The 27047-nt window shown below is 54.0% G+C and overlaps 1 protein-coding gene across 4 annotated transcripts; it reads right to left on the minus strand.

The window, feature by feature from the left end:
* Positions 1-5133: 5133 nt before the first annotated feature.
* Positions 5134-26740, minus strand: DRG2 (developmentally regulated GTP binding protein 2). 4 transcript variants are annotated; one of them, XM_037068860.1, is made up of 13 exons: positions 26567-26740; positions 23011-23162; positions 16700-16789; positions 16018-16078; positions 14538-14628; positions 13882-13954; positions 13662-13752; positions 12730-12827; positions 12243-12319; positions 10864-10952; positions 10112-10170; positions 6188-6241; positions 5134-5858 (listed from the first exon to the last, which is right to left on the minus strand). In XM_037068860.1, exons 1-13 carry the CDS (start codon positions 26628-26630, stop codon positions 5772-5774), a joined length of 1086 nt encoding a protein of 361 aa, XP_036924755.1. In that variant the 5' UTR covers positions 26631-26740; the 3' UTR covers positions 5134-5771. The 4 variants fall into 4 exon arrangements, with proteins under 4 accessions (XP_036924755.1, XP_036924756.1, XP_036924754.1 ...); XM_037068861.1 differs by having other exon boundaries at positions 6204-6241; positions 23002-23162; positions 26567-26737; XM_037068859.1 differs by having other exon boundaries at positions 23002-23162; positions 26567-26736.
* Between the last annotated feature and the right edge of the window lie 307 nt (positions 26741-27047).

Below are 27047 nucleotides of genomic sequence, written 5' to 3' on the forward strand. Positions count from 1 at the left end.
AACACTTAAAAAGAGAAAATGTGAAAATGAGGAAAACAGGAATTGGAGACAGCGAATGGGAACACTCCTTAGAGAGCAACCAGCAGAGCTCAGAGCTGCGGGGTCCACCCTGATTTCTAGGTCTATGTGACATTTGAGGAAACTGGGGAGGGATGGGGGCAGGGCTGTTTCATCCTCAAGGACCCCTGCCAAAGCCCCACTCCCTGCCTCTGGGAGTTTGTCCACAGTCACTTAGAGGCCAGCATCTGCAAGTGGCCAACAGGCTCACCTGGGGCCTACAGCACACCTCAGGCAGGCATCTGTGGGCTCCAGTGCCCGCTGTTCAGATGAAGAGAAGAGCTCGAGAGGAGAGCCACACTGGGAGTCGGCCCATGGTGCTCAGAGGAGCCCAGGGCATGTGGAGCTGGGCTCCTCAGAGCTCTGGGTCAGGTGCAGCTCCTGCCCTGGATCTGACCAGCCCCCGCCCCGGTGCAGCTCATGCAGCCTCTTGGGTCTCCTCACTTGTGAGTGTGGGCTCTAATGGTGCCTCCTGCTCTGGGGCTGAGAGAAGTGAGAAACAGGGAGCTGAGTACAGTGCCTGGTCTGGAGTGAAGGGCCGTTATTGCTGATATTGGTGTCAGCATTGCTGGCCTTGGCTCCGGCCTGCTCGAGGAGGGTGGTCTGGGTGACTGCTGCTGCAGGGCCTGCTCATAGGACCTTTCTGGGCTCTGTTGGCTTCAGGGCCCCACCTCCCTCTTAGGCTTCTCTGCAACAAGCAAAGAGGGGTGTCAGGGCACAAGTCCCATGCATTCGGTTGTGCCAGGCACTGTGCTGCAGTCCTGTGCTGGGTGCTGGAGGTCACATGGTCTCTGCCCTCAGGGAGCTCCAGGATCACAGGGGACTTTAGGCGAAGAGCCACACCAACAAGGGGGAAGCTACTACATGAGAAGATCTATGAAGGCCAGGCCACCATGCAGGTGGCCAAACACCACATTGGAAGGCCAAGGAGCTTCCCTGAGCTGACCATGAGTAGAGATCTGAAGGATGAGAGGGAGCTAATCAAGTGGAAGAGGGAAGTGCTCCTGCAGGTGGGACAGCATGTGCAAAGGCAACCAGGGGAGAAGATGGAGGGGTGGGGCGTGCAGACAGAGCAGCCGCTCAGAGGGCGGGAGGACCCACCCTTGCCCGAGGAGGCCGGGGCAGAACTCTGGTCTCCATCCCCAGAGTAGTGGGGAGCCATGGCACGGTTTAACAGTGCCAAGATCATCGAGACAAGATTCACATTTTGAAAATAGTAAAAATAATTAACACCACCTTGGCCAGGTGGCTCAGTTGGTTGGAGCATTGTCCCATCCACCAAAATGTGGGTTTGATTCCGGGTCAGGGCACATACCGAGGTTGTGGGTGCTGTCCCTGGGGGTGAGATATGGGAGGAAACCGAAGTCCCTCTTTCTCTCCGCCCCCCTCATTTTTTTAAATCAACAGTGCCAGGTCTTACAATGTGCCAGGCTCAGTGCTGCATGCTTTCCTATAACCCACTAGATTCTCACAGTACATAACATGGGAACTGCTATTCCCACTTTATAGACAAAGGACTCCATCTCAAAGAGGTCAGACCACTCAGCCCAGGGCCCATGGTGGGTCAGCAATGGGGCCTGTGCTAAGAACTACCAGGCCACACACTACTTATTCAACCTCCACCACAACTTCGGGAAGTAGGGACTGTCTCCCACTTTACAGACGATGAAATAGGACCAGAGAGGTGTAGAAAGTGGCCTGAGGCCACACAGCTTGAGTGTGAATTTGCTCACGTCATTTTTCCAGCTCTTGAGTGGCTGTGTGGAGCAGGATGGGCAGGGGATGCACCGTGGAGGCAGGGAGAGAGGACAGCGGTTTGGCCTGGGACAGTTGTGGCTCAGGGCAGCGGATACACCCAGTGAGGGCTGCAAAGGGGCTGGGAGAGGGTGGGACCTGGGGGGCCGCTGGGGCTGGCTGAGTGGTGCAGCTGAGTGGACAGGGGAGTCAATGTCTGAGGCAAGGTGGGGATGTGGAAACATGGTAGGTGTGGTATGGGCCAGGGAGGGTCTGGGGGTACTGTGAACGTGCAGGTGGAGAATCAAGGAGGTGGTTCAGGCCCACAGGCTGGGAGAGATGGAGGACGGGGTGGTTCAAGGCTGCCCAGGACAGGGACACAGTGAGAAGAGGGGGTGCAGACTCCAGTCCTGAAGGCTGTGTGGGAACGAGGAGCTGCCAGGGAAGGGGGCTGTGCTGGCTGTGCCCAACTACACCAGGATTGCCCAAGGAGACAGGGCTAGAAATGGTCACTGTAGTGACATGTGGCATCTGGCCTTGGCAGGAGCTGTTTTGGTGGCACCCTGGAGAGGGCTGAGGTGAGAACAATCATGTGGGGTGAGCTGGGGCAGCGAAGCCGTGAGACAGTGCCAGCCCTAGGAATGACATGTCTGGGAGTCCACGACCCAGTGGGAGAGGAGGACCGAGCAAGGCCATATGAAGACAGTGCAAAAGTGACCTCCAGAGAAAACAGCCCAGTCGATACCTTGATTTTGGACTTCTAGCTTCCAGAGCTACGAGGAAGTAAATTTCTGTTGTTTAAGCTACCCAGTGTGTGTGGTCCTTTGTCCTGGCAGCCTGAGCAAATGAGTGCGGATTGCAGGTGACCCTTCAACAAAGTGGAGTTGGGGTGTGTAGCACCTGCTGCAGCAGCAAACCTGTGTAGAAATGCTGACCCCCCACACTCGACTACTAATAGCCTACTATTGACTGGAAAGCTTTACTGATAATAGTCAATTAACACATATTTTTTATGTTATACATATTATGTACTGTATCCTTACAGTGAAGTAGACCAGAGAAAGAAAATGTTACTAAGAAAATTATACGGTTCATCTGTGAATTTTTTCAAAAATGTTTCCCGTGTATTTACTAGGAAAAATTCATGTATAAGTGGACCTGTGCAGTTCAAAACTGTGTTGTTCAAGGGTTACCTGTATGGTTGGCAAATCAGGGCGACAGACCCAGGGGAGAGGGCGGGAGAGGGAGGGAAGTGGAACCTTCCTGTCTCCCACACTGTGATGAGGAGGCCCTGCGGAGGGGCCTTCATCGTGAAGGACTAAGGGGTGCAGAGGAGTGTTCTAGCTGGTATTCCAGAGGAGCGAGTGCCCCCACAGCACTGTGGGGCAGAGGGGGTCCTGGGGAGGAGAGGGGTGCTTTGTGCTTCCTGCCCAAGGAGGATTTCTCTGAAATGGGGACCTGTGAAATCGGAGCTGGAGAGGAAAGGGCATGGAGATAAACAGGGATTGACTGATGGCAGTTCATGCCCTGGGCTCTAGTGCACCCACATCTAGAGCTGCAGGAGGGCCACTCCGAGTGCAGCCATGTAGCCCAGGGACAGGACTGAGTGGGGGTAGGGGCACTGTTGACCTTCACTGGACAACAGAGCTGAGCAGTAAAGTAGTACTGGCCAGAGCCCCCTACACAGAAGGTCCAGGAAGGTGAGGGATAGGAACAAGGTGGCAGCCAGGGGCAGGGCCCAACCCTTGGAATTCATCCTGGTGGGACAGGACATGGAGCTTTGGGAGGTGTCCGGGGACTTCTCCAGCCCTGAATAAGTCACCCCAGGTGCAAGGGCACGGTGAGCTGCCAGTTCGCACCAGCTGGGGCAAGCTCAGCATGCAGTCCCTCTGGCTCTAACTCAGGCTGCTGACAGCATCACCAAGCCACCTAGAGCCAAGGCCAAGGACTCAACAGAGATGCCAGCAACCCTGATGCGTGAACACAGACCAAGCCCAGGAAACAAGTCCAGTCACAGTAAAAAACATGGTGGTCCAGTGGCTGGAGACTCTGACACTGTCACTCAGAGCTTGCACAGCCTGAGGACACTCAGCCCTCTGGCCTCCCCTCCCCTCTGTTAGTGAGCTTGGGGACAATTCTGGATGCCTTGTGAACCTAAGGCCCTTCCCTACCTGTACAGCAGGAAGTGGCAGTGACCATCCCCTGGGCCTTGGGCAGGTAGGCAAGGAGCTGAGCTAAGCCCATGAGCACATACCTGCCTTGGTGATGCCGAGAAAGGGGACCACATGGACATTGTTGTGCCCATTTTACAGATGAAGAAACTGAGGCCGAGAGGGACCTCACAGGCTCCCTCCCACTTCCCACCTGAAAACTTCAGGCATGAAGTTGAGACAGACACCAAGGGTCCAGGATCAGGGCTTCCTTACCTGGGTCCCGTGGCCTGCTCCCTGCCTGCATCCCGCCTACTGCGGGTCCTGTGGCTGGCCCCAGAAGCATGGCCAGCCCCATGGGGCAGCTCAGTGTTGTGGGGGAGGGGGAAAGGAAGCCCAGCCCAATGCGCCTACCGCCTGGGGCCCCCATGTATATTTAATGATGGCTATTATTCCTGTTTTGTCTCTGGAAAAGGGGCTGAGCAGCTGACAGAGGAACCAAGGACAGCCTGGAGAGCTGAGCATTAGGCTCACTCCATACTCCTGCCTGGCCCACAGACCCCCAAGGGGGCTTACCACTATGCCTGCAGGCCCAGTGCCTGGCAGCCTCTAAAACCTATTTGCATTCATCCCCAAAAGGCACACTTCCTCCAGGAAGCCTTCTCTCTGGCTCTGGCATCTGAGGCTGTGGTTCAAACCCCACCTCTGCACTTCTGAGCTGTATAACCCCAAGCAAGTTAGTTGCTGCCCATGGAGAAGAGGCTGCTGTAGAGACGGCCCTGAGCAGCCCCTGGCGCTCAGTGGGGGCTCTGTGCGCATCAGCTGCCACTCCTTGGTACCATGCTAAGGCCCCTCCACCTGTCTTCTGAGGCAACAAGAAATGTACTGGGTCCCCTGCAATCGTGGGGGACCTCCCTGCCACCCCACAAATGACAAGGGCCTTGTGGGGATGCTGCCCACCTTGGCAGTCAGGCCTGGTCTCAGAGCTACCACATCTGGGACCTTCAGCTCCTCACCAACCCCCCAGGGCAAAAGCTGTTCTGGAAGTCCCCACATTCCCCTTCACACCCCGCACTTCAGCAAGGTCCCCCACAGCCCAGGCTGTACCCATTCTTTGGTCACATCTCATTTGTTGCCCACTGACCAAAGCTGGCAGTTCAGAAAACTTACAGAATGGACCACACTCTGAATAGAAATTGTTTTCATCCTTTATTTCAGCATGAGCTGAGATCAGAGGGCGTAGAGAAAATATAAAATCCAAACTCCAGTCCCCAGCCCCGGTGTCTGGGATTTTGTGCTGGGCATGGGCTGCCTGGGAGGGGGGCACTTCAGGACCCATTAAGTTGTGGAGGGCATGGGCTGGGCCTGTATAACCACTGACCTCTAGTCCCCACCCCAGGCACCCTGGGGTGGGGGGTTTTGTCCCAGGAGGCCCCCTCCTGGAGAACCAGAGAAACTGCAGGGGTGGAGAAGCTGAGGTGAGCCTACAGTGAGGCCCAGCTCCCCACACTACACTGAGCAAGCCATCTGCATTAGGCCCAGGCTGGAAAAGTAAGGGGTGACCTGCTCTCTCAGTGCTCAAGCAGGGCCAAGTCCCCACCACAGGGACTAGTCTCAAAGGAAATGCCCCCTACCCAACCTTGTCCCTCCGTCCCACACACTCATCATCATCTGCCTACTGAAGAAACTTCTGGAAAAAGCAGAGACTTGAGAGACCCCTTCCTGGAATACATGTATTTTGTATTCTTCCTGTTTGGGCTTCAGTGTGTCACACTAGATCCAACTCCCCAGGGAGACAGGGTGGGTGGCTTGGTGGCCTGGCCCCGACCACTACTTCTTAACAATCTGGATAACATCTTCATGCTCCATGGTGTGGGTCAGGCCCACCCGCTGCGGGCTGTATTTGGTGCTGGTGCCCTGGGTGGGGAACAGGGCAGAAGGGCTATCAGTTTTAGCACTGACCAAGACCAGGTCTGATGGCCTTGGTCAGTACAGAAGGAAGGTGTGGGGTGAATGCCAGAGTCTAAAGTGGGAGATCCCAGCACCAGCAAACACCAGAGGCCTCAGAGAGTGGGACTCCCCGTGGTCAGATCATTTCTGGATCCTAAAGATGGAGAGGCTGGTGTCCAGTCTGGAATAGCATGAGCACTGTGTGCAATGGGACAGACACACAGGAACCGTGGTCCCCCTACAGAGGGGCAGGGACAGTGTTGGGAATGGCCCCAGCCCACCTCCCCCCTACTCACCCACACCAGCGCGTACTTGAACTGGCTGGCGAGTGACCGGTGGATGCGGTGGCACTAGTGGGAGGGCAGGAGAGGCAGATGGTGAGACGAGACCCCGCCCAACCCCACCAGGCACCAGGTGCATGCCAAGCGGCAGCCATCCCCCAGGCAGGTGCTCCCACAGCTCTGGCCCCTGCCCAGGAACCCCATGTGCTGCATGCACAGCCCCAGTCATGGCCACAGACTGGCTGCCCTGACATTCACACCCCTGGGTCTGCCCCAGGGTTGTGGGACCCCCCCGGATGAGGGGCTGGACAGGCTTGCTGTCAGAGGCCCTCTGCCCACCTTGCCTAAACAGCAGCCCTGACAGATGCCTTTTCAGATGGGCAAGGATGATTTTAGGACACCCCAGCTCAGCCTGGGGTCACCAGGCACACCCACGGTCTCTCAGGCCTCCTGTCCACAGTTGTGACGTGGAGCGCCCCCACATCACATTACCGACTCCCACCTCGGGACAGCGCCCCCAATCCTTTAACACTCCCAGGTAGACATGAAGGTCATGGGGACCTCAGCACTGTCAGGAGACCAGAGGCAGTGGCCTTGGAGGGGCAGCCAGCCTGTCCCCTGAGAATGTGGACCCAGGGTTCAGGCTGGGCACAGTGGAGGTGGGCAGGGAGAAGATGGTGCAACATTGCCTCTCCTCTCTCATGCCCACAGCCTTAGTGGTGCTGACCAGAGACCCAATGCTTTAGCCCAGCATCTGTGGGGACAGAAGTAGGCATGGGGCCTGCAAGAACATTCGCCAAGGAGCCATGCAGTCCAGGTATCCTCTGGGTGAGCAAGGATGCCAAAGCCATGACAGAGAGGGCGCTGTTGCCAGTCACAAGCAGACACCTACACATGTAGCTCCAACACTTGCAGATTTCTAGGCCAGAGAATGAAATCTGGTGGCCTAGAGGTCAGCTCTAGCCTGCAGATGGGTTTTAAGTTTTCCTCAGCTTGCCCAACAATGAAATTAAACCCACTGGCACAGCTGGCAAAACACAGTCCTGCAGTCACAGGGCTCTCCAAGGAGCTGGTGAGCACCGGGGGCACTGACTGCTGCGCACCTGAAGCAGGTGGGGCATGTGCACACCCACTGGCCAGAGGCTCCCGCACGGCCTAGTGTTCCCGACACAGAGGGTAAGTGTTAGCAGCAGGAGCTGCACTCATGTTCCTCGCAGTTGGGGGGAACAAAAGGTCCTCCAAGGCCCTTGTTTCAACACGGGAGAGAGCACAGCACTTGAGGATGAAGATTGTTACTCTTCAGAGTTCACTGCGCCTTGCGATTGGGAAAGCCTGACACGTCCTCTGCCTCTGAGGCTTACGGGTCAGGTTGCTCACAGGCAAGGCCTCTATCAGCTCAGTGAAGACGAAGCAGGGCCTGGGCTGGGCGCATTACGGAGGCCCTGGGTAGGGGGTCACTTACCGACCCTGCCCCACCCAGTTCAAACACTGGGGCACCAGGAGGCTGAGAGTACAGGGACCTGGGAACAGCCCCAGGTCTTCCTTGTTCTGACACCTAAGTCGTTCCTCTCCTTTGGGTCTCTATTTAGTCAGCATCCAGATACCAGGGACAGGTAGTTGTCCCAGGAGGAAGGGTGAGAGAGGAGGGGGTAAAGAATGAAGAGCAGGCCTCTCTGGGACAAAGTCCAAGCTTAGAAGCAAAGCCTGCCCTCAACTGCTGTTTTGGATTCCATGGTGGCTGGGAGCAAACAGCTGGCACTCAGCAGCTCGCTCCTGCCTCTGGGCCTTTGCACCTGTATCTCTACTGCCCGCAAAACCCTTCTGCCCCTGGTGCTTTCTGCTCTGCTTCCCAGATATGGCTGAACCTCACATGCTCTTGGGCAAGCAGCTGAGGCACTGAGAGGGTTGAGGAAACCACCCCCACACAGTGCAGGGTCTCCCCAGGGAAGGCCAGCACCCATGGGCAGCTGCGTGAATGGCCTGCCAGACACTGTAGTCACAGGTCTCAAAACAGGCCCAGGACATAGGGCCTCCCACATAGTAGCTCTTTGGAGCAACCTAAGGGGTGTGGGAGGACAGTCGTGGGTCTCTGTGGCCACCTCCGCTGAGTAAACAGGCTGTCAAGAATGATTTGGGCCAGGCTGCAGGTCCACCTGCCCTAGGACTGAGGACACAAGCTGGAGCAGTGACTTCCGGCTCATGCACTGCAGTAATTCCTAAAACATGCCCATTTAGTCAGGGGCATGGACCTCAGACTGTCAAATACAAAAGTGACAGCAGCCAGCAAAATCATAACCGTCCAGTAGGAATGACTGAAAGCTGTACCTATTTTGCCCTCACTGGTGTGGCTCAGTGGGTTGGGCCTCATTCCGCAAACTGAAAGGTCACTGGTTCAATTCCCAGTCAGGGCACATGCCTGAGGTGCAGGCCAGGTCCCCAGTTGGGGGTGCACAAGAGACAACTGATTGATGATTCTCCCCCTTTCTCCTTCCTTTTCCCTCTCTAAAAATAAATAAGTAAAATAATCCTGGATGCTGTGGCTCAGTGGATTGAGCGCATGACTGTAAACCAAAGGGCTGTGGTTTGATTCCCAGTCAGGGCACATGCCTGGGTTGCGGGCCAGGTCCTCAGTAGTGGGCACAAGAGAGGCTACTACACATTGATGTTTCTCCCCCTCCCCCCCCTCCCTCCCTCCCTCCCTCCCTTCCTTTCTTCCCCTCTGTCTGAAAATAAATAAATAAATTCTGAAACAAACAAACAAATAAATAAATAAATAAGATCTNCTAAAAATAAATAAATAAATTCTGAAACAAATAAATAAATAAATAAATAAGATCTTTAAAAAACTGAATGTTTTTTTTGGGTCGGATTGGCACAAATATGTTTTTTTGGTGCAGAATTATAGTAATTAGTTTATGTGCGCCATAAAATGAAAAAGGTGGAAATCACTGAGCTAGAGGAAAACAAAGCCCAAGAAGATGGCTATATGACCTGGAGCATCATCTTGGCTCTCCTGTCACCTGCTCCAGAGACGGTGCAGGGACACATTCAGGAAGAGGGGACCCCTGTGTCTCTGACAGAGAAACATACCCTCCCTCTCCCTGACCCACCGGCTTGGTCCAGAGCCCTGCCTCACTGCATGCCCTGCTCCCTGCCCGGGGTGCGGGTGGGGATGCGCCTCCTACTGCCACCTTCCTCAGCCAGGTCCTGCTGGTCTCCATCCTCTTCCTTCCCTACACTCACCTTTAGGTGTAACAGCTTAGCTCTGACATTGGGTGTCCGACATCTGTGGACCCCAAAGGACCCTAGTTCTGGCAGGAATGGGATCTACTTTGTTGATGCTCAATAAATTGTGTGGGGTGAAGAAAGCATTCACAGCCACACCCGGGCCAAGGGCAGGATGTGGGAGTAGGGAGGGCAGGCTGTGTTGGGGAGGATGGGGACCTAGAGGCCAGGGGCCACTGGCACGGCAGGTGGCAAATGGGTCCTAGGCCAGCATGAGGAGACACTCCTTGAAATAAATACAAGAATCCACGGGGTCAGGAGCTCCCCTCGACAGAGTGTCTTTGAGGCTCTGAGGAGCCCATAGCACTGAGGTGGGACAGGACAGCAAGAACCACTGCCTCCTGGACATTTACTGTGCACCAGGCAGCATGCTGAGGGCTTCCCACACTTGACCTCCTTCAACACCGCCCCCAGCTACCAGTGGGTGGGCAGCACTCCCCCATCGCACAGCGAACAGAGGCTTGACGTGGAGCCAGGAAGAGTGGTTGGGATGGGATGCATCCCAGGTCCAATGCCAGGGCCTTGGCCCTCTGCTGCTGCAGCATGTACTGTCCAGTCAGCCAAGGACCAGGAGAGCTTCAGGTAGGCCCTTACCCCTAGAGGGGACAGAGGGAGCTCCCTGATCCCTTGTCCGGGCAGGTCTTGCCAACTCACCACATGCTCCACGGAGGCCCCTTTCCGGAGAATGATGGCATCTGAGAAGTCCGGCCTCTCTGCACAGGTAGAGATGGGGGTGGGTGTGACCCATGGTCATGGCCCATGCTCTGGTTCCTTTCCGCAGGTGACAAAGGCCCTTCCCATCACCAGTGTTGGGCTAGCCTCCCCCACCCTTATTTAGCAAACCCTCTTTGTAGATCCCCATGCAGTCTTCTACAACCTTGACCTTAACATGGAAAATCAAAGCAAATACAAGTCCAGGGTTCAAACTGCCTGCAACCCAGTCAGTCATGACAGCCCCAGTTGAGGAAAGCCAGAGGGACCATCTGGAAGGCACTGGTGAGGTGTGACAGCTGCTGGCATCTGGTCATGGGCAGCCACAGCTCTCCCCTTGCTTGCAAGGTCAAGGTCAATGCCGCAGTGGGGGAAAATCAGGAGCAGGGGCCACTGCTGTAGCTGCTAGGGAACTCCAGAGCAGCGTCTATCCCACTGACCCCCACTCTTGCCCCCTAGGGCACCCTCAAGACCAGGAGCCCCAGAGCATAGCATTCTTTGCTACAAGGCTCAGGCTGAGGCCTCTCCCAGCTGAGGTAGAGGCCAGGGTTAGTTCTGAGTAGGGACAAAGTGGGGCTGTGTGCAAGACAAGCTGGGCCAGTGCCCTAGGCCCCTGGGCACCATGTGCAGAGTGCGGTGGCCCTGACAGAGGGTGAGGCTCAGCTGCTTCTTGGGCTATAGGCTGCTCAACTTACGTCCTCTCTTCTTGGTGTAGATGCAGGTCAGGGCCAAGTACTCCCAAAGCATCTCAAGCAAGTAGTCCAGGTTCAGCTTCATACCACAGCTGCTGGGGAGGAAGGTGGCCAGAGGAGCCCCCTGGGTTCAGAGGCCAAGGAGGGATCTCTGCTTCCTCACTGTGGCAGAGGATAACCTCCATCTGGCTGGGCACAGGCACTAAGGTCAGCGTGGCCCAGTTGGAGCTGGTTGGGAGCCAAGCCTATAGTTCTGACAGCAGCGTGACACTTCAGTGGCCAAGGTCTCTAGCCAGCCCTTGGAGTCACGCCCCACAGAACTCAGCTGTGTCTCCCGGGGGTCACCACTGCCCTCTGTGCAGGGCATATGGCAAGTGTAGATGACAGGGATGCCTGGAGGTGGGCCTCCTCTCCTGGCACCTGCTGTGTGGGGGCTGGTGTGGGGCTGTGATGGCATCAGGGACAGGGCAGGACAATCCGGGTTTGCCCCCTTCTGAGAGGGACTGTGGTGACATGGGGGGGATTGGGTGTGTGTGTGGGGGGGCTGGCTGCTGACCCTCCCCAGCTGTCTTGCCCTGCGCAGGTGCCAGCCCTCCACAGAGCCGTTTTGAGCACAATGAGCAGGTAAAGGCACTCTTATCCCCCAAAGACGTGTTCCCAGGAGGTGCCGCAGGGCAACAAACAGGAGGGTGACAAGGTGGGAGGCAGGGCTGAGGCTGTCCTACAGGAAGGATGCTGGCTCTCTGCTGCCCTCATGGCAGCTGACAATGCCCAGGAAAGGTCCTGGTGCTTGCGTCCAGGACCCTCATCCATCATTGGCACAGGCCACCCCCACCTGGCCCTTGAGCACCTTCCTCTCTGCAAGCCATGCCTCACTGTGAGGCTGCAGCATGCCTGGTTTGAGCTGGGAAACCAGCCGAGTGGGACACATAGTCAGCATGCCTCAAAAGAGGAGCCACAGTAATGACGGGAAGTGACATCAGCCAGGGTGCACATGGCCCCAAAACCCACCCACGTGGACAGGGAGCAGGTGGTCAAGGGTTGCTCAGCCCACCTGACGACTCAGCTCCCCTTTCCTCTGCTCTGCACTGATAGGGCCACACTGTCCACCATGTCAGGAGCACTGGCTTACACCCTAGCACCTTCTGGGAGACTGAGTTTAACCACTAACTTATGAAGCCTCTCCACTGTTCTTAACCATTTACCTCAATGGACATTAGCCTTCAGTTTCCTTAACCAGAGTCTACCCCACAAAACTGACACTGTCCACGTCAGCTCAGAGTGGGACTGAGCCAAGATGTCCAGCTACTGGGAGGACGGTCTCTGCCCTGAGCCGCTGTAGAGGCCGCGCAGATGGGCTCACACACAGGAAGAAGCCTCACCTAATGACCACACTGTTGGGTTTCCGGGCCAGGCGATCCACTTCTTCCATTGAGATCTGGTCAATTTTGTTATAAACCTGGGATTGAAAGGTGGAAGTGGGTGCTGGGGAAGGAAAAAAAAAAAGGAGCACAGGACAAGAGCCCCCAAGCAGCCACGCACCTGCCGCAGTCCCTCCCTCTGCACACTGTGGCACAGGGGCTGACGCTAAGTATCCTCCCTCCCCATGTTGTCTCCATCATTGGGAAAGGCAGAAGGGCCCTGAGCGGCCAGCACCCTCAAAAGAAAAGGCTGGGCTAGAACCCCAGTATCAAGTGAGACATGTCTGTAAGACTCAAGGAGCTGCAAGGGTAGAGACGAGATCAGGGTGGAGAAGACAGCTGTGCTCTTTCTGTTCCTCAAAGGAGCCTGTCTCCTATCTGGGTCAAGGGGGCCCAGGGTAAAGGCTCCCCTCCCACAGGGCATGGGGTTGGGGCCTGTGCCACTTACATACAAGCAGGGCATGTACACCCGGTTGCCCACAATCACATCAATGAACTCGTCCGGGGAACAGTCCTCTCGGAAGAGCACCTCTGCGTTGAAGATCTCTGCAGGACTCAGATTAAGGGCCACCTGTGCACTAGCAGCCCCTCGCGCCCACTCTGTGAGGGCCCAGAGCAGCCCATCAGGAAGTGCGCTGGCTCAAAGGGACATTAGAGATCATCTGCATGCAAGGTTTTACAAGATTCTAAAGTTTGAGGAGCCCCTAATTTTTTCAAAAGAAGCCACAATATGTAAAAGTTTCAATCAACAGTTTAAATCTTTGTTGTTAGGCAAGAAAACCTACTTGCAAGAATCCCGAGCAACTCAGTGGACACCCAGGTTTCAGAGCAGGAGTGCCGTCTGAAAGCTCTAGTCTCACCTACCTCCCCCACATGCAGAACTCTCTTCTGGGTGCCATCCTGCCTCTGCTTGCACACCACCAGGTACAGGGGCCTCACCACCTCCATAGGTGCCCTGTCTCACTGTGAGTTCTCCCAATGCTGAGCTCAGAGGCCCTACTCTGACCTCTGGAGCCCCAGAACCCACTCGGCCCCTGACAATACTTTAGTGGTGGGTGCAGAGGCTTCTCTAGACTAGGAGGCCCTGGGCCCCAGGGGCTGTTTCCCTTGCCACCTCATCTTTCTTCCAGAGGTGACCGGCCACCATAGCATCTCGTAACCGGCGAGGAGCCAGGAAGCCACTGCTGAGCACAATCCAGGCTGTAGTCTGGTAAGCCTCCACTTGGAGAGCATGCAGGCAAGGGGTCTGGGAGCCCCTCATGCCATGCTGCTGCCACAGCTTTCTCAGAACCTGCTCCAGGGGTAGAAGGGCCATCTCTGGGGCCCCTCCCATGTCCTGGAGGCTCTGGGCACCCCTCACTACCCATTCATTAAGGATACTGTATTCGTGCAAGATCAGCTGCACCAGCTTCTCTGAACACTGGGTCAGTGTCACGGTCGAATTAAAGGAGATGCCACCACCCTTCTTGGGCTGGAGGAAGAGAGGGGAAGGGAGACCTGCTGACAAGGGGCCAGCTGCAACTGCCCCATGTGCTTCAGCTACTGGCTGACACAGTCCAGAACCACCCGCACTGCAGGCTGCAGGTGACAGGGGCCTCACCTTGAAGTAGATGTTAGGCTTGTGCTTGTTGAGGCGGATGCCCACTGACTCCAGTTCCTTCTCCAGCAAAGACCTGGAAAGAGCCCCCATGGCCTTCACAGGGGCTCAGGGGCAGTCTGCACAGCCTCCCTGCCACACAGGAAACCCCTGTCGCCCTCCTCTACCTGCCCCTAGCAACTTGGAATGTTCTTTCCCAACAACCCAGAGCTGCAGGGGAGCCTCTGGACCCTTTGCCTAATCCAGTGGCGATTGGCCAGGGCTTCAGTCAGTGAGGAGAGGCAGGCCTGGAGTGCCCCTCCACTGGCAAACCGGGCATGAATAGGCTTCTGTTGCTTGGGGCTGGGCTCTGGACAGGTTTGGGGTAATGCCTGGGGCATTGGGCCCTGCGGGTGGGAGCCAGAGCCAGGCCATGCTTCTCTGGCCTTGGACGGCCAGTGCTGCCAGCAAGCTCCTGCTATGAGCTCCCACCAGCGTCCATGCTGGATATTAGCTGCTTGAAGAGGATGCACCAGACCCAGTGCTTTGGGTTTAGCCTGTGGATAGTCCTGCCACTACTTGAACGCAACAGGGCCAAGCATCACTCCGACTGTTCACTGTGGGCTCTAGGACACATCTGCCGGAGCCCAGAGCCTGCCTCCCTACCCCATCCCGCAGACCTCTGCACCTCTCCCTTGGTGGCATCCAGCATCATGATGACGACGTCAGCTGTGCGTGCCACAGCAATCACCTGCCGGCCACGGCCTTTCCCTGGATAGGCAGAAGGGACACGGTCACACAGGGACAGAGGCAGGACCCAAATGACTCCACCCAGCCCACAGCACCTCAGACATCTGGGCCTCACACGCCTGCCACGGTGCCTGCCACGTGCCACCTCCCAGGCTGATTCCTTTGGCATTTTGTTAATCTAGGCATGATCTTACTCATGGAGACTTGCTTTAGGACAGCGACATTGCCACCTCAGGGGGTGGCGGCCCCATGCTAAGTGCTTTGTGAGCACTTTCTCACCTGACCCTTAAAATACCCTGGATGCCCAGTACTTCATCATGCTGACTTCACAGATAAGAAAGCTGAGGCTTGGATTAGAGATACCCAATCACTTGCTCAAGAACACAAAGCCAGTGATGTTAGGACGTGAAACTACCTGCCCTTTCTTGAAAGCCGGGTGACAGAGCACCCAATGGGCTGCAGGGCCCCAGGAGACAGCACAGGTGGAAGCGCTTCAGGGACTGTCGCATAAGGGCCAGACTCCACTATCATTAGATGACCAGAGGAGTCAGGCACCTTGCCAATGTCTCGCAGGGCTGGGGGCCAGAACTGGAGCGCCAGGGTCTACCCAGATCTCTGACCTGAGAATGAGGGGTTGGACAGGTGACATCTGTGGCCTAGCCCCCTCTAGCCTGTGCACTTCCCCCTCATGGGGCAGGCCTCTGCAGGCCCCTAATGTGCCACTGGGTTGGTGTGGGAACCAATACCACTCCCCACCTGGCTCAACAGGCAGGACCTCCCTGGGACAGGCAGTGGGGCACAGGAAGGTCCCTGGCAGGGAGGCACTGGGCCCCCCAGAGAGGAAGCCCGGCCCAGCTCCGCCACTGAACAGCAGAATACATTGTTACTTAGGGCAGACCCTTGAACTTTCTGCACCACCTGCCCCAGGCTCCTCCTGGCTATGAAAAGGAAACAGTGATACTCCCTAAGTCACAGGGCTATTGGGCTATAGGAGAGTTAAGTGAGCTGATGGTCAGCACAGAGCCTGGCACTTAGCATGGGCTGGACAACTGCCAGTTGGTGACCATCTCTGCAAATGCTGCACACGGCCACCGAAAGACACAGGCCCTTTTCTCATCTTAAAAAAAAAAAAGGAAAGAAAACTCAAACCCCAAACAATAAAGGACAGGACAAGAGCACATGGAGGAGAAGCGGGGATTCAAGCCTGTCTGTGAGCTGGGCAACCCTGGGCAAGTCCTTTCACTGCCTATTTCATTGGCTTCAAGGTGGGTCTCTAGGGACTGTACTGGGCTAGGGCCTCCAGGTACAGAGCACTGAGCAGCGTGATAGACAGTGAGTCCCACCCAATTTTAATAATGGGGCTCCCTGCATCCTGAGGGAGGAGGGGAGCCCTGGGTACCCAGCTCGTACCTTGTGCTGCACCTTCGATGATTCCAGGGAGGTCCAGGAGCTGGATGTTGGCTCCTTTATACTAGGAGGCAGAAAAGAGGGCAGTGGAATGAGGATGGGCCGCCCCGGGCTGGGCCCACCTGAGCCCACCTGAGTTGACCTGAGCCCAGGACCCCAACAAACGACCGGCAGCTAGGGGCCGCTGGGAGCTGGGGGTCGGCTTCCAGGGCCATGTCCGGATCTCATCCCCCACTGGGAGCTGAGGAGCCACCCTGGGGAAGACTCTAGAGTTTTTACAATCCCACAACACTCATTGCTGGTGGCAACAGCTCTTCACAATAAAGTGTTTCATTGTGAGAAGCTCAAGGCCACAGGAAGCTGGCAGAACAGGGTTCCCAAGCCTTCCAGGCAGCAGGGTCCAGCCCAGCAGCAGTGGGTGGCCTGAGATGGGGGGGCAGGGGAGTGGGCACAAAGGGCACCAGGACACCTGGTCCCCACAGACCGATCCCTGAACTGTGTCCTGTGTCCACCGAGTCCACGACATAGCACTGCAGGGTGGCTACACCTCTCTTGGGTTTCAGCAGCCAGAGTGCCCAGAAGCACCCAGGCTTCAGGGCACACACACTCAGGATATACTTGCACACAACTAAAAACACAAGCACACACCCCTTGCCCTCCTGGGATCCAGCGAACTCCAACTTACTTCAATGACCCCAGGGATACATGTTAGGGTTGTGAACTCATAGGATGCGGCTTCACTGGCTGTGGAGGTCATCAGACTCAAGAAGGTGGACTAGGAGAAAAAGAAGGTTGTGATATTGAGTCTTGTCCTGGTCTCTCTGGAGAAACCCCAGGCTGCAGGCAGCAGGTAGACCCTCTTCTCACCCTCTGCGTGGTGATGGGGTGGGAGGGTGGGGAGGGGAACAGTGAAGAGAACGACAGTGGGAAAAGTTGCCTCAGGCCCTGTCCAGAAAGGCTGGGTTCCCCTCGGAGGCCTCACACCTGTCTTGGGCACATAGGCACCTAGTCTTCAGGTGAGTTCCCCCACTTCATTCAGGGGCACTTCCCTAGCTCCACAAAAACACTTCAGACCTTCCTGAGCCCCACAGAACTTCCAGCAGGTGGCAGCCCCATGGCACTCAAAGCTGCTGCTTCACCCTGGTAGAGGCAAGATGTGCAGGGAGATGCTGGCCTTCAAAGCCAGGTGGTGGGAGAAGGTGCTAGGGGGAAGGGAGAGTGCCCCTGGGAGGGGCCTGGTGGGAACACTCCTACGATCGTTCACTGCGGAAATGGGGCTAGGGCTTGGCTAAGAGACAAAGACCTGGCCTGGCAGCTCGCCTCTGCTGGGGGACCTGGGCAAGAAACTTCATCCTCTAAGCTTCAGAGTACTGCTACTTGGAGCTGGCATCTGCCCAGTCCCTCTCCCAAGGGGCTGCATGGAGCGGGATGAGATGATATGGCTTGTGTTGCCCCGAGTCCAGGACACAGCAAAGACCATAGCACTGGATGCCGCAGCCTAGGGGCAAGCAAAGCCATGGGCAGCACCAGGAGGAAAAGAAACCTGCCCTGGCCTCAGGCCCACCTAGTCAGCAGGGTACCTGAAACAAGAACCCCAGGATGCAGTTTCGACTGGGATGGTGCTCTGGACTGTGCCTCTCACTGGCAGGCAGGAAGGCTGGGGCATACCTCACTTACACTCCCTGAGACTAAAACTTAGAAGGCAGCATGCAAAGAGAACACAGGCCTCAAATCCAGAAACTCTTTGCCCTGGGGATCTCTGGAAGCAGGGGTGGGATGGTAGAGCAAGGGCTGCTGAAAGACGCCCCTGACCCTGTCTGGCCTCTGCAGGCCAGGCTGGGTCCTCCCACAGCCAGACAGCTGGGATTCCCAGCAGGGCAGTGAGATCTGCCCCAGGGACCCAGCCTAGGAAAGGAGAGCGGTATCCCCCAGCCTACGCATCTCACTTGGGGTAGAAGTCTGTGGCAGACTGCAAGGTGAAATCAAAAGAAAAGGCAGAACCTGAGCCCATAATGATACCTGAAGAATTAGAGCCTGGAACTCCTCACTTGTCACCTGTGGGACAGCTATGAGCTCAACACCTTGCTGGGTCATTTAAGGGCAACATGTAAGCATTTGCCTTGTCCTTCCAGGTGACCTTTTTCAGAGCAACCAAATAGCCCCATGACGAGACAAAGGGCTATTTCACAGGGACCATCAGCTAACCAGTGCAGACGGGTAAGAGAACTAGAGAAGTGCTATTCACAACCACTAACAAAAATATCTGGGCCAGGACCATTCACTGGTGCCAGAGTCACTGAAAGGAGGTGGACAGGCCTAATTTCTGTGAGCACCACAGCAGCACTTGCTCAGGTTTGCTGGCATGGTGCCAAGTGAGACATTCACCACCTACAACCCGGAGCGTGGGCAACACAGCCCCCACTCTCATGTCACAGGAAGTACATAAGCAGGCATACAAGCTAAAGCGCACCACAAGGAAGAAGCAGACCTCTCCAGAGAATGGCCTTTCTGTAGGACAACTGGCCTGGTCTCTTTTGAGAGTCAGGGTCATGACAAAGGGGCTATTTGAGATGAAAGGAGCTGTAGTAACTACACACACAGGGGCTCTGTGTGGTCTAGAATGGACCGTAGCTTGGACAGACCAATTGCAGATGTCCCTTTGGGTTAACTGCTGAAATCAGAATGTAGTCTGGGCATTAGATGATTACTGGATTACTATCAATGTTGTTTGGTGTGCTCTACCAGTTTGTGGCTAAGAAGTAAAATATCCTTATTTGTTGGAGATACAAGCTTAAATACTTAGGGTTCTAGGTTCATAAAATGTGACACCTGTAATTTACTCCTGGATGGTTCAGTCAAAACAGCCCCCCCCACCCTCGCAACACACACATACGTAGAGACAGCAATGAGGCGGTATGTCCCTCTGTGGTGCATCTGAGAGAGGGCGCATTGTACCTGTCCTTTCACCTCCTCTGTGTACTTGGAAATTTTTATTACACAAAATTGGGAAGAATCAGAAAGAATAAAAAAGACAGAGGCCCTGGAAACCACATCAGGAATGAAGCCTGCCAGGGCATTCAGCCATAGGGGGTGCATCTGGGGCAAACCCCGCCCTCTCGGCTGGAGGGTCTCCGGCTTGTCTGGCTCCTTCGGAGGGGCTGAAACAGGAGGCCTCTGGGTGGCTCCACCTGGCTTTTGTGAAATTGGGAGTCATGAGCACGCCATCACTAAAGGAATGTGAGCGCAGGCCAGAAAAAGGCCTGTAAAATGGGTGCTCACATTTTATGGGAGGGTTGCAAGGCATACACGACATGAACAGCAAAAGGCTTGGAGACGTGGGAGCTGTGGGGCGGTTTGCAGCCTAACTCTCATCTGCAGCACCTTTCCCAGTCCCACACTACTTGGCTCAGATGATGACTGAGTTGGCACTGCACTTCCTGAGTCCACACTGAGGGAGGACCAGGAGGAAATGCACACAGCTGGGTACTGGTAATAAAATCCGGCGGGGGTAAGTATGTTCCTGAAGATTAAAAAGCACTCAGCTGCCGCCAGGAAGAAGCCTTTCTGCAGATTCTGAAGCAGAGCCCCGTCCTAGTCTGACTGGCACCCAGCCCAGCACCCAGAACCCCTCCAGGACACAGCACTGTGTACAGTGAGTGCACTAGGAAACACTCCTACCTGCCCCAGATGGAGTCAGCTGGAGTCTCCTTGGTGGGTAATTAGTAAGGCTGATGGCTGCTTTAAAAACCCAAAGCTCTGAGCCACTGGGCACTTCTTCTAGAAACATAAGTGGCAGTGTACAGAGCTTCAAGCACAGAACAGTCTCTGAGGTGCTGCGTGCTTGAACAGAAGCCTGGAGACCTAGCTGCCAGCAGCAGGGGAGGCGGGTAACAGGCCTGATCACAGGGCCACAGCATGACACTCCAGGCAACTGTCAAGAGACGAGGTAATTCTAATGTGTTAATATGAACATGACGGATGTCCTTGGTGAAGTGAAAGTACCAGTGGGAAATGCAGGTGTGACCCTGTGTGCACTGTGTATGTGTGGAGTCAGAGAGCACATCCAGCACCAGCCCCCACAATACACACATACACACACACACACACATCCCAATTATACAGGCAGAGGGAAAAACAAAACAAATGCTTGCAAAGCCAAGTACACTCTCCAGACTGCAACAAGCACTCAAGAAATGGTGGCTGTTACCAACTTCCCCTCTGTGTGGCCCAGAGTAATAGGTTCAGTACATTTTTTAGCTGAACTGATTCAAAAGCTGCTCCACCAGCACGTGGCCCAAGCCACCTGGTCACTGCTTACTTGTACGTAAGCAGCCTCTCCACCAGCCTCCCTACGTCCGGCCTTGTCCCAGCTGTCCCAACTTTTCATTATTGCACAGAGCCAGAGAGACTCTGTTACAAAATAAGTCAGCTCCCTGACCTGGGTTTCTAAATACCACTCTTCAATAAAAAAAAGGGACCAAGGCTCCTTGGAAAAATGACCAATTCCAGGGTTGGGGCAGGGAATAGACAAATGAGCCTGAAGCATCATCCAGTATCAGAAAGTACGGCCCTTGCTGGTGTAGCTCAGTGGATTGAGTACAGGCCTGAAAACCAAAGAACCTTGGTTCAATTCCCAGCCAGGCCACATGCCTAGATTGCAGGCCAATTCCCAGCAGGGGGGACTCATGAGAGGCAACGATACATTGATATTTCTCTCCCTCTCTCTTTCCCTTCCCCTCTAAAGATAAACAAATAAAATCTTAAAAAAAATATGGAAGTACTGAAAAAAAAAAAACCCACAACAGCATTATGTCTAAGAGCCAATTGCAACTGCTTGGAAACTAGAACAATCTGAGTAACAAAATAACACAGGCTGATATTAGAGCCCAAAGTATATAATAAATCCCCACGGGTCCATACTGAAATAAATAAAGGATTAAATAAAATGGAGAGAAGAGACAAATCTCCTGTACAGAACTCTGAAAAATTCGGAGGTAGAACTCAAGGAGGTAGAACTTCTCGAGGAGGCAGAACTAACCCCCCACCCCCATGTGCGGGCTGCACGTAGTGACTCCCTTCTACGAAGACAGTATGAGCATGGGAGGAACACTGAGTTGGCAGTGGAGAAGCCTGACAAATGCTTCCTTGGCCAGGGATCAAGGGCAACATCACCTGAGATTAGTCATGTTGATAGTATGTACCTTGACATGATGCGACAAAAATGGCACTTTCCCTCTGTGGCCTTCCTCCCCAAAAGCCATCACTGTGGTCTAAACATGACAAAAATATCAGACAAACCCCAATGGAGGGGCTTTCTACAAAACATCTGACCAGCATTCCTCAAAACTATCCAAGTCATCAAATCAAGGCAGGTCTAAGAAAAGCCCAAGAAAACATGAAAACTGAGCACAATGTAGTCTCCTGGGGCAGGAAAAACAAAGGAAATTGGCATAAACTGGGTGTGAGGGATACAGGAACTGTACTAGCTTTGCAACTTTTTTGGTAAATACATGATTCTTAAAATTTAAAGTTTACCAGACAATCGCGGTTCGATTCCCAGTCAGGGCACATGCCTGGGTTGCAAACCGGTTCCTTGCAGGCTAACTACCAGCAGGGGATGCACAAAAGGCAACCATACATTGATGTTTCTCTCCCTCTCTCCTTCCCCTCTAAAAATAAATAAATAAATAAAATCAAAAAAAAATTTTTAAGTTTATTTATTTTTATTTATTTATTTTTTAAAATTTTTTATTTATTTATCTTTAGAGGGGAAAGGAAGGAGAGAGGAAGAGAAACATCAATGTATGGTTGCCTCTCGTGCATCCCCTGCTGGGAACTGCCCCCTGCTGGGAACTGGCCTGCAACCCAGGCATGTGCCCTGACTGGGAATCGAACCGCGATCTTCTAGTTCGCAGGCCCATGCTCAATCCACTGAGCCACACCAGCCAGGGCCAAAGTTTATTTTTAAAGAAAGCCAGTCAGCTTAGTCAGTCCTTTTCTGTTCAAAACCCTTCAGTGATGTTTATCTTGCTCCCCACATAAAATTAAATATGAATTTTACCCTAAACTAATACACTTACAGAAGAAACCTTCTAAAACACTCTGTGATGGTTCCCACCTCACTTTTTTTCACCCAAGGCCAAAGTTGTGTGACTCCAAGGCCATCCAGCCGCTACTCTGTATCTCCCACTGCTGCTCACTCAGACCCAGCTGCCCCAGCCCCCTTGACCATACCAAGCAAGCTCCCACCTACAGGCTTTTCCACTCACTGCTCCCTCTGCCTGGGGTGTTCCTTTTCCTAGGGCTCTGCAAGCTCCCACACTTCCTTCAGGCCTTGGCTCCAGTATCTGCTTGCCGGAGCTGCCTTCCCAGACCCCTGACACAAATGGAAGGACCCCAGCCCCCACCTGGCACCCCTCCAAAGCAGTCCCATCTGAGGCACCTGATGCTCGACGAGCTTCCTGTCTTTGCTTCCCTGAGATGGGAGTTCTGTGTGGACAGGAACAGACCTACCTCCTGGCATGTGCTGTTCCTCCAGCAACTCGCACTTGCTGCACACGCAGTAAACGTGAGACACAAAGGGTCTGAGACCAAATGCAGCCACTTCTGCTAGAGTGGAAAGAATGTTCTCCAGCCTTGGCTGGTGGGGCTCAGTTGGCTGGGCATTGTCCCACAAACCAAAAGGTGACTGGTTTGTGGAACATGCCTGGGTTGTAGTTCAGTCCCCAGTCGAGACAGATACGGAAGGCAACTGATCAATGTTTCTCTCTTGCATCGATGTTTCTCTTCCTCTCTTTCTCCCTCCCTCCCCCTCTAAAATCAAAAACAAAATAAAATAATTAAAAAAAAATGTTCTCCATGTTAGGATGATATAGGGGTAGGACCTAATCGTGGCAGAGGCTGGGTCCTCTCTAAGAAGAGGTACTGTCCTGTTTGAAAGGAGACAACCTGCCTTCCTCCCCAAGGCCCAAGGTGACCATCACTGACCTTACCCACCGAGGGAAATCCAATCAGTGCCACACGGGCATCACCTGACTTCATGACATCAAAGCCCTCTCCTTTGGATGAGGCCGATTTGGATGGTTCCAGGAGCTGGGCCCGATACTTGGCAAGTTTTGCTTTCAGCAAGCCCAGGTGGTACTCAGTGGCTGAAAGATGAAGAGTGGGACAAAGGTAAGTGTCCAAAGCATCTGAGCTCCACGGGTCAGGTGGGGCCCCACACAACCATATGCTGGCCAGGAACATCAGGACCAAATGGCAGTCGTTATCAACTGAGGAAATAATACGTTCCCCTCTGCTGAAAATTCCCCTGTGGCTTCTCCCTTCACTCAGAATAAAAGTCTCCTTGTGGAGACCTGGAGACTGTGTGTCAGTGGTTCTCAACGGGCCAAGTGCCACTCATTGGAAGTTCCCAGGGACACTTCCCATGGTCACTGCAAGGTGAGGTTCTCACTGGCATCTACTGGGCAGGGGCCAGGGATGCCAACTGCCCTACAAGGTGAGAGTCAGTCCAGCACAGTCAAAAACTGTCCTGTGTCCCACATGATCCTTCATGTCCCAAAGACTTACAGAGGGAAAACCTGGGTTAGGATCACAAGGGGCCTGAAACCTCATTGTTTTACACATAAACACAGGGCATTTTTGGCAGTGTGAATAAACACTGAAATTTTTAGGAATGCAACTTCTGTGTATACTCATGGAAGACAACAGCACGTTTTGTTTGAAACTTTACCTAGCCATCTGCAGTGGTGTCTCTCAGAGGACAGCTGAGGCACCATAACAACATACCTGCCCTGATCTGCACAGGGGCTGCCACATCCCCAGAGATTCTACCCAGAGGTGCCAGCATCTCACTGCTTCATTAACACTCATTATATCCTGGCTATGATCCGACATTTGCGTATTGAAATAACACAGTATTTTTATTATGAATTACTTTTCTCTTTTTTCCCCTTTATATTACCATCAGGGCATTGTATTGATATTTTTCAAATTCTTTGTATACAAAACTTTCACTATTGGTGGGGAATCACATTTCTGGGCAGTAAAGAGGGTATTACAAAATCTTGCTACAAAAGGAGGATGTGGCTGAGACTGAGAATCAGGGCCCTGAGTGACCTGGTCCATGGCCACGCCCCCAGCAACTCACCACTCTCCAGTTTAGTTACTACATTCGGTGGCTGTCTTTGTTACTTAAGAATATGCTGACACCATTCCTGCCTTGGAACCTTTGCACTTGCTCTTCCTTCCATTTCAACTTTTTCTTTCTGGGGCTTGCTCCTTCTCAACATTCAAGGCTCAACTCAAATGGCACCTTTTCAAAGAGGCCTCCCCTATCTGGCCTTGGGAGACAGCGTCATGCAGAGGTTAAGAGCCCACGTTGAAGCCCCATCCTGCAGTCACTGATCATTTTGCTTTGGATAAGTTACTTAATCTTCTTATGCATTAGTTTTTTAGCCTGCACAATAGGAATGTTAACAATAACTACTTCACTGGACTTTCTGTACACTTACAGAAAGCACTAAGAACAATGACTGGCAAATAGTAAACATCCAATAAAATTGGTTATTATTACTGTCCATAGTAGCCCCACCTTTTCCTAGACCTCACTCTGCCTCACGGTCCCGGTTTGTGCCTGAATGGCTCTTATCACTGTTTGAAACCATCTTGTTTCTTTAGTCCCTTCCCTCCAATAGGACAGGAACTGGGATGGTCAGTTGTACTCTCAGCTTCCTGCACAGGTATGTGGTATAGGCCAAGTGCTCAGGAAATGTTTTAACAAGTGTATGAGTGAACTGGTGGCAGTGAGAACTGGTCAAGAATGGGTTTGGCAACAGTCAGGTTCACATGTTCCTTCCTGTCATCCTAGCTTACAAAGATTCTGAGCCTCTGAGAAAGGAAGGGCTAGGTCTTAATCACCTTTACCTTCTCCTCCTCACGGCTGCCTAAGTGGCAGCGTCTCTAGCCTGCCTGCTACTTTCTTTGGATCCTGTAGATGATGCTCCACAGGGGAGCCTGAGAGGGAGCTTTTAAACAGAAAGCAGACTATGTCTTCCCTGCTTACCACTCTCCACTGGCTCCCACTGCCCTTGGAACACAACTTGAACTTCTCCCATGACCTGCAAGGTTCTACATGATTGGCTCTCTCCCTTTCTCACAGCTTTCCAGACCAAGATCTTCTGGATATCAGACACACCAAGTGTGTTCCTGCCCTGGGCCTTTGCACCAACTGTTCACTCTGCCAAAACAGTCTTCCCCCAGCTTTCTGCATGAATGGCTCCATGTGAAAGTTCTGGTCTCAGCTCAAATGTCTCCTTATGGTGGTCCCCTCTGATCATTTTGCCTCTGACAAGGCCCAGGCCCAGCACTCTGGTTTGTTTGTCTTCACAGAATGCACTGCTATCTGGAATCACCTTGTTTACTTAGTTACTGATTCACAGACTGTCCGCTGGAAGGCCAGCTCCATGAAGGCGGAGAAGTGCCTGTTTGTTCACTGTTCCAACCACACACTGTAGGGCTCAGTAGAGATTTACAGAATGAATGAACGATAGAAGCCACTCAACTCCTCAGCCTTCAGAACTAACTGGAGCCAAGGGAGGACAGACATCAGCCACCTAGCATTCCTTGCTTCTTGCTCCTGCAACCCCACAGCTGGTCTGGCCAGGCCCTGGGCCTCACAAACCCCGGCCAATCTCTTCCCCCATTGCTCCCAGCCTTCCTTCTGATCTAGATTTTTCTCCTCTCTGCCCCATGGACACATCATGCTCCTGAAGACTCCCATTCCATTGCTCCTGACCTGAAATACGAATCTTCCCTCTACCAGCTTCCTCTTGGAAGCCTTCCTGGGTATTACCATTCTTGTCTCCTCACCTCTCTGAGCTCCTTCAGCACTTACAATCTGAAGCCCTGATTTCATCCTTCATCATGTGCCTTCATCACATTGGGAGGTTTACTTTAAATACTGAGTCCTCACCAAGTGCCTAGTGCTCTGCACACACTGTTTGTGGGCTAAGCCGGGTCAAGGGATTATTATCCCCATTTGCAGATGAGGGCATTGAGGCTCAAAGAGGTGAAGTGACTTTCCAAGGTTTCACAGCAGATAAGTGGTTGAGCCAGGGTTCAAGTCCAGGTCGGCCGGCCTCCAGAGCCCTGATTGTTTCCACTACTCCACCTCGGGGCTCCCGGCTGCTCAGTGATGTTTCATCTTTGGGATAGCACCTCCCAGACTTCCAGGAACAAACGGAGAGAGCACCAACTCCCCAAGCCCCATCACGAGCAGGCCCGGCTTCCAACCCTAGCGCTGCTGCTCTGGGTTGGACGCCTGCGCTGTAAGCTGGCATTAGAGAAATGCTCGGTCTCTTCGCCATCCGGCCGAGCACTGACCAGCTGTCCCCGGGAACTGCGTACCTCACTCTACCCCGGCACTTCTCCGCCACCTTAGGGCCGGCTCCAGCTCTACCGCTGGAGTTGCTTCCCTATTTAACACTGAGGAATTCTGAGGCGCGGGGGAGAGGCAGTGAGGAAAGGCAGGCCCCTTCGGGCCGGCGCTCACCCTTGTTCTTCTGCGTCCGAGCGATCTCCTTCTCAATCTCGGATATCTTCTCCAAGATCCCCATGGCCGCAGCTAAGCTGGGAGCACCAACAGACACAGCGGCCAGACACAGCAGCAACACCCGCAACTCCGGCCTCGCGGCGGCTGCCGGAAAACACTGTGCTCGGAAGTTCACGGCTAACGGCGTCCCGTCGCGCCAGGCTCTCCGAGATTCAAAGTCCGGGCGGGCGACGCCGAGCGTACTGCCAGACACAATTGGTTCCGCCCTCTGGGCCCGCCAGGCTGGGGGCCGCCAGGATGTACCGGAAGGGGCTAGGCCGGACAGGGGCTGGGCAACGCTGCGATGAACCCAGGCTAATGTGGGAAGACCCTGAGCCTGGGCGGTACCCAAGCAGTCTTCCTTCGGTGATGAACCTGACCTGCAGTCCCCAGTGTAGCTGAAAGCCTGGTGGCTTTTACTTTACGTGGAGGTTAAAAGTGG

This window comes from Sturnira hondurensis, unplaced genomic scaffold, assembly GCF_014824575.4.
Source record: "Sturnira hondurensis isolate 20B ecotype Veracruz unplaced genomic scaffold, ASM1482457v3 Scaffold0018097, whole genome shotgun sequence".
NCBI classification, from domain to species: Eukaryota; Metazoa; Chordata; class Mammalia; order Chiroptera; family Phyllostomidae; genus Sturnira; species Sturnira hondurensis.